This window comes from Myotis brandtii, unplaced genomic scaffold (genome assembly GCF_000412655.1).
Source record: "Myotis brandtii unplaced genomic scaffold, ASM41265v1 scaffold1660, whole genome shotgun sequence".
NCBI lineage: Eukaryota > Metazoa > Chordata > Mammalia > Chiroptera > Vespertilionidae > Myotis > Myotis brandtii.
The window spans coordinates 91305-99003 of record NW_005356088.1 but is presented as its reverse complement, the minus strand read 5'-3'; the positions used below and the strand labels follow the sequence as shown (position 1 = coordinate 99003).

Below are 7699 nucleotides of genomic sequence, written 5' to 3'. Positions count from 1 at the left end.
CTCTCCAATCTGGGACATCCCTCTCACAATCCTGAACTGCTGGCTCCTAACCACTCACCTGCCTGCCTGCCTGGTCACCCCTAACCGCTTCTGCCTGCTGGCCTGGTCACCCCTAACTGCCCACCCCTTGCCAGCCAGGTTGCTCCTCACTGCCCTGCCCTTCTGGCCTGGTCACCTCTAACTGCCCTCCCTGCCAGCCTGGTTGCCAGTAACTGCCCCCCCCCTGCTTGCCTGGTCACCCCCAACTGCCTCCCCCACACCAGCCTGGTCACCTCCAACTGCCCCCCCTGCCAGCCTGGTCGCCCCATGAAGCCTGCTGTTCAGTGGTTTGGTCATCCCTCACTAACCCCTTGCCAGCCTGGTCACCCCATGCAGCCTGCTGTTTGGTCATCCGTCTGATTGTTTCCGTCGTGATGGCCCCTGGCTTTTTATATATTAGGATATTGCTGGGTCTTCTATGTATTTATAGGTATGTGCTTTAGCTTTTCTAGTGAGGATAATTTTTCCTTTGATTTTTAGAGAAAATGGAAGGGAAGGGGAAAGGGAGAAAGAGGGAGACAGAGAGAGAGAGAGAAACATCGATGTGAGAGAGACAAATTGATTGGTTGCCTCCCACATGCAACCCAACCGCAGGCAGGGATCAAACCTGCAAGCCCTGTTACTGTCCTTGACTGGGAATCAAACCCATGAACCCCTGGTGTATGGGCTGACACTCTAACCATTAAGCAATGCCAGCCAGTCCTCAAAGACAATTTTTTAAAATTATAGACCATATTACATTTCTGACATAATTTTTAAAGTACAGTTGAAAATCTGTGTTTAGAATGTTAGGGAAAAATTTTCTTCAGGAAAGAACAATGCGTAGGATGATAACAGTCCTAATTTTATTCTTGCAGAGTAGGAGAACATAAAACTTAGGTAGCCTTTGGCAGTGTGATCATGAGCTGATAAAGTTAGGTTGAATTCTAAATAAAAAATAGAAAAATCCTGTTAGCAAATTGACCTTTAAGAAAGGGTTTTAACAGGTTTTTGTTGTAATCGGGAAAAAAAATCCATGGTAACACAATTATAAGGGGGAAAGAGTCTAAGAGTTAGACATTTATTTAGGAAAAAGTGTTAGAAAAACTATCTGCATTCACAAGGAGATAAAGGAGGCAGAGAAATTTGGTCTACATAACAATCTATACTAGGAAGTAAAATCAAGAGACTATTATTTAATTATAGATAATAGTTCAGGTTCCTAAGGAGGAGGACAGAGAACTAGACAAAAGAGATGTGCTTTTTAGAAGACATAGTAATACATTATTTTTAAAAAGAAAAATAGAATGTAGTGGGTGGGAGAGGGGGTTAGTAGGACATATAGCTCTCCTTTGTTAAACAAAAGCAAAAACAAGACCATAAGTTTTCTCAGGAAGGACTGAAAATTTAAATTTTGGGGGGAGGAGGTTCAATTTAAACATGTTGAGATTACATTTAAACATGTTGCCATGGTTAAAAATTTGTTTTATTAATTACATAATCAACAAATAATTCATGAGTACTGGGCTTGATGCAGGCACTTTGTTGAGTGACAAGGAAAAATATGGGAGGATAACAGGTTCCCTACCCTCAGCCTAGGTATATACCCTAACGGGAAATAGAACCCTCAACCTTCTGGTGTATGGTCAATGCTCCAACCAACTGAGCTGCCTGGCCAGGGCTAAGTCACATTTTAAAGGGGACCAGAGATCTAAACTATCTAACTTTATAAGTAAACTAGAGGCCTGGTGCACGACATTCGTGCACTGGGGGAAGGGAGTCCCTCAGCCTGGCCTGTGCCCTCTCACAGTCGGGGATCCCTGGGGGGATGTCCGCCTGCTGCTTAGGCAGACATCCCCCCAGGGGTCCTTAGCACGTGGAGGCGGAAGAGATTCCTGCCACCGCCACCGCACTCGCCAGCCATGAACCCAGCTCAGGGCTTCTGGATGAGTGGCACTTCCCCTGTGGGAGTGCCCTGACCACCAGGGGGCAGCTCCTGTGTTAAGCATCTGCACCCTAGTGGTCAGTACATGTCATAGCAACCAGTCATTCTGCTGTGCAGTCGATTTGCATATTAGGGTTTTATTATATAAGGAAGGATACTCATCTTTCAAAAAATAACAACACTTCATATAACATAATTTGAAAAACGATGTGTTAGTTTCCTAACTCTGTCTTTCTAACTTGAATGTCAATTTAACTTTTTATAGCCCTCCTCCCAGCACTTACAGTTCTGCATTGTAAATATTTTAAATATAAAGCAGAGTGAGAAAAGGTAAAATATAAATGCAGAGTGGGAACAATGAGCCAGCATGATAAGTATCTCAGAATTCCCCTTGTTGTTAAAAACGCATTAGGACTTACATTTCCTGCAAATAAAGAACGGTGGCCATTTATTACTACCTGTAATAATAACAGTGGTTATTCAGAAAAGCAATTAAATCCTGGAGGTACAATAAAGACCATTTGAACATTCAAAAAGAGAAGTTGCCAAGCAGTATGATTTATATATAAACACTTTAGTAGAGCTTTAAATTAACAGGGTTTTGAAACGGAAAAAAAAGATCAGTTTAGTGGGTTTTTTGGTTCTTATTTCATTGAGTTCCAATTACACTCACCGCCTCTGTGTGAATAGGATGCACAGCAAAGAGCAATGCCGTAACAAAAGCGAGTCCACGATTCTTGAAGACAGTTTTATCACAGGTGTACATCAGCACAAGAGTCACCAGGCAGTGCAAAATTACATTCACTGCATGAAAGTAAAATGGGTTCATGCCAGTCAAAAATATGTTTAGCCTGGAACAAAGAAGACAAAAACAAAAATGATTAGCTACCAACAGAACATAAGCGCAGGAAATCAGAGGGAATCCATCATTTAAAAAAGTAAGCTGTTCAAGTGATTATTCTTAAACTAGAGGCCTGGTACACGAATTCATGCACTGGTGGGGTCCAGCCACCCGCACCAATTGGGGCTGATCGGGCCGGCCCAGGGGGGGATTCCGGGGGGCGGGGGAGGCCATGGGCAGTTGGCCGGCCAGCCTGGCTGCCTAGTTGACCTCTCAGTTGAACTCCGGGTCAAACTTCCCGTCAAGGGGACAATTTGCATATTAGCTTTTTATTATATAGGATGACTCCCAACACCAGGCTACTCTACATATGAGTATCACTTTTTCCTATCTCGGATTTTTCCTCTCTGCAGAAATCACTGCAAATGCAATACAATATTATTTCAGAAAACTATGTGGTCTCACTGAGAAGGTAGACAGATAGGTGCTGAACCTTTCCCTCTCTTCATGGCTAATGCAAACACCCCAACAACACTCTTGCTTCACTGCTGATTCTTCCAGGGCGAGTAAGTGTTCAAAGGCAAGTCCACAGGGCTGTGGGTCAGAGCCACAGCCGATGGAGATGAGAAAGAAACCACAGGACTGTGACTGTGGTCACTGTTGGGACAAAAAAGGCATAAAGGTATTCTCTCACCCATGGTGCCACCAGGAAATTTCCAGATTATGCACCAGAAATCATTGTTAATTACCAGCCCACAAGCAAGCTTCAGGGCACCTACATCCTGGTACCAGCTGCAGTTGAGTTTAAAAGGATGAGCAAAAGCATAGCATTTCAGAATTTGTATTAAATGTTTCCTAACATAAATTCCCACAGATCTCTGAATGCTAAGATCATTATGAAAAAAAACTAAAAAGAGAACCACAAAGAAAAAGGAAATGTATTGTTCAACATCTTAAAAAATACTTTCCTGAGATAGAAATGCAGGACAGAGAGACTTCAAAAGGTTGCCTTAAATTTAATAATAGGACATTATGTTCCCAATTGAGTTTATGGGGTTATAGAAAAAATTCAGTCACATGGGATATGGTTGTTTTGGGGGAACCTATACACCCTAAGTGGTATTACCCATCATTGTCTATACTCCAGCCAATTTATCCAAAATAATAATCCCACATCTTTATTCTCATGTCTTTTATCTGCTTCTTATAGAAACATCTCCTCTTTGCCAAAACAATCGAGAATGTAAAAGTCAACTTTAGTGATGACATATACATATTCTCAGTATCTGACTTTGATTCATGCACAGCTTTAACCTACAGAATTTTAAACATCTCAAGATTTATTTGGACACATGAATCTAAATGTCATAGTTACTAATTGCCTCCACTTTCATTCCCATTGAAGTCATCATGGTCCTAACTAAGCTTAGAAAAATGAATTACTGTGTGGGATCCAACTCCAGGGCTCTGACGCCAGCTGGGTTGGCAGACCCATGAGTCTGTGCACACCTAAGCATCCTCAAGACGAGAGCCTGGTGTGAAACAACTCACCCAAGAGAAGGAGGAACCACAAGGAACTAGGGGACTGGCAGATCCAACTAAAGGGAGAGCAGTGTCCCATTCCTGTGTGAGAGATCCCACATATGGTGAGAGCTACTGGAAATCAGAAAGTTGGGGATGGTGAAGCTGTGAGAAGGGCAAGGCAAGTCCCCATCCTCGAACTACTCAGGTGCAATTCCCTAAGGGCCCATCCCCTGAGGTTGATTTTACACTGTTTTCCGCATCATCAGGCTGAGCTTGACAAATCAACTAACTAAGCCATTAATTTAAAATTCAATCAGACCTGGGATTTTAAGAGAAATAGGCAATCTCAAATCCGGTTAGGGGATGTCCAAATTGGAAAGTCTTGAGGCTGTCACTATGTATCAAAGGCTTTAAAAAATACATACCTGTGGACCAAAAATTCCACGTCTAAAAACTTCCCATAAGGAAATAACCACAAAAGTATTTAAATAAACATACATATATGTGATATGGTAAGAAAGAAAAAAAAACTAAAAAGAGAACCACAAAGAAAAAGGAAATGTATTGTTCAACATCTTAAAAAATACTTTCCTGAGATAGAAATGCAGGACAGAGAGACTTCAAAAGGTTGCCTTAAATTTAATAATAGGACATTATGTTCCCAATTGAGTTTATGGGGTTATAGAAAAAATTCAGTCACATGGGATATGGTTGTTTTGGGGGAACCTATACACCCTAAGTGGTATTACCCATCATTGTCTATACTCCAGCCAATTTATCCAAAATAATAATCCCACATCTTTATTCTCATGTCTTTTATCTGCTTCTTATAGAAACATCTCCTCTTTGCCAAAACAATCGAGAATGTAAAAGTCAACTTTAGTGATGACATATACATATTCTCAGTATCTGACTTTGATTCATGCACAGCTTTAACCTACAGAATTTTAAACATCTCAAGATTTATTTGGACACATGAATCTAAATGTCATAGTTACTAATTGCCTCCACTTTCATTCCCATTGAAGTCATCATGGTCCTAACTAAGCTTAGAAAAATGAATTACTGTGTGGGATCCAACTCCAGGGCTCTGACGCCAGCTGGGTTGGCAGACCCATGGGTCTGTGCACACCTAAGCATCCTCAAGACGAGAGCCTGGTGTGAAACAACTCACCCAAGAGAAGGAGGAACCACAAGGAACTAGGGGACTGGCAGGTCCAACTAAAGGGAGAACAGTGTCCCATTCCTGTGTGAGAGATCCCACATATGGTGAGAGCTACTGGAAATCAGAAAGCTGGGGATAGTGAAGCTGTGAGAGGGCAAGGCAAGTCCCCATCCTCGAACTACTCAGGTGCAATTCCCTAAGGGCCCATCCCCTGAGGTTGATTTTACACTGTTTTCCGCATCATCAGGCTGAGCTTGACAAATCAACTAACTAAGCCATTAATTTAAAATTCAATCAGACCTGGGATTTTAAGAGAAATGGGCAATCTCAAATCCGGTTAGGGGATGTCCAAATTGGAAAGTCTTGAGGCTGTCACTATGTATCAAAGGCTTTAAAAAATACATACCTGTGGACCAAAAATTCCACGTCTAAAAACTTCCCATAAGGAAATAACCACAAAAGTATTTAAATAAACATACATATATGTGATATGGTAAGAAAGACATATTTTAGTCTTCATCCTGACTCCTGGTCAGAGATTCTATAAAACCTTCATCATTTCCTAAACAATGAAGGTGCTAGGAGCATCTATTGTTCTAATATTTGGTCTCTGTCCCTGGTTCCTAGCACAGAACTCCAAAATCCCTTGTAACTTCCCAAGTGACAAGAGCACTAGGAGCATCTTTTGTTGTAATATTTGGTCTTTGCCCTGATTCCTAAATCCCTTGGAATTCCTTGGGTGATAGAGGTGTCTTTTGTCCTAATGAAGTGACTTTTGGTGGGCTGGCTTCAAGGTAGAAGCTTGTCCTCAGAAAGACCTAAAAGTATGAGCCTCTCACATGGCACCTAACATTGGTGAATCTCAGCTTTGAGAAATCACCTAGAATCTAGAGTTTGTAGAGCTCCTCAAATGTCTAAAAAGATAGGGAGTGAACTCTCCAAACTATAGACAAGTGACCATGAAACAAAATGAGAAACAACATTTTAGAACTTATCCTATTTGAGAGCACTGGGCGGGGGAGGGGGATCTCTGATTTGGGGAGCCCATGTGGGATTATGAAAAGAAGCTTTAACTGATCAAACTCATATTTTAATAGGACAGGGGATGTGGAAGACACAGCTTGTCTTTATTTTAACGAAGGCATGTACAAAATCTCTCAGAATCTCCTTGCGTACAAGATGGAGTAAGATAGATCTGTAGCTCACATGAAGAATGGTGAATAATAAATCAATGTCTTCATGGATGGAGACCTCTAGTGTATGTCACAGGATTCTGATATAATCTCTGGTCTGTCCAATATTTTTATCAAAGACTTAAATGAATCTATGGTGTATGCTGACTAAGCTCGCAGGCAGTCTGTAACTGGGCAGGAGAACTGCTGTCCTGGGAAACTGACTGACGGAGATTCACAAGGAGTTTAAATGCCTGAAATTGTTCATTAATTCTAACTCAGAATATGGGCAAGAGTAAAGATCCACATTTAGACATAAAAGAGAACAAAATACGTGTGATCACATTAAAACTGTACACATGGTATTGTCCGAGGGCTGTTAGTTTGCCCTAAACTCAAAGAGTTATTGTGTCTTGGATATCCAGAAAGACCAATCCACCAACAGACAGACAGGGAATTATGTAAGTCAAACTATTTTTCATTTCAATTCACTCCAACAGATGTTTATTGAGCACCTACTACATGTCAGGTATGATGTAGGGCCCAGAGATACAAAGAGAAGACATGGCATTTGCTACCAACGAGGTAACAGTATAGTAAAAGAGAGGCACTTAAACAGATAATTAATGGCTAGTTTAAAAAATTCTAGTAATGGAAGAACCTACCAGGAGCAGAGATAGGAAAGAGGGAGGTATTCTACCTGCAGGCAAGTGTGGGAAAGTGACCGGTATCCAATGTGAGACAGCAGCTCCTTAGAGTGCTATTTAAATATGGAGGCACTTTTACAAGAGAGTTCCATGATGCTAGGGGGATGGAAGGATCTCAAAGTGATATCTCAGGAAAGTAGATTTGAGGAAATTGGGATGCTCAGACTAGAGAAAGATGACAGAAATGATACCAAGTTTTCCAGAGGAAAGGATCTTTGCCATATTTATGGTTATATGCCCAGTGTCTAGCACAATGTGTGGTGCATTGTTGTCACACAATAAATAAATGAATGGATGGAAGCATGAGTGAATGAATGAATAAATGAA

At 41.3% G+C, this 7699-nt stretch overlaps 1 protein-coding gene across 1 annotated transcript in view; it reads right to left on the bottom strand.

Moving 5' to 3' along the window:
• The window catches only part of TMTC1 (transmembrane and tetratricopeptide repeat containing 1), a gene marked incomplete at its 5' end in the record, with an annotated part of 239908 nt that overhangs the window by 217872 nt on the left and 14337 nt on the right, over nucleotides 1–7699 (bottom strand). The window contains one exon of the mRNA XM_005862740.2: nucleotides 2637–2814. Within this exon, the coding sequence (XP_005862802.2) occupies nucleotides 2637–2814 (178 nt within the window). The remainder of the gene's footprint in view (nucleotides 1–2636; nucleotides 2815–7699) is intronic.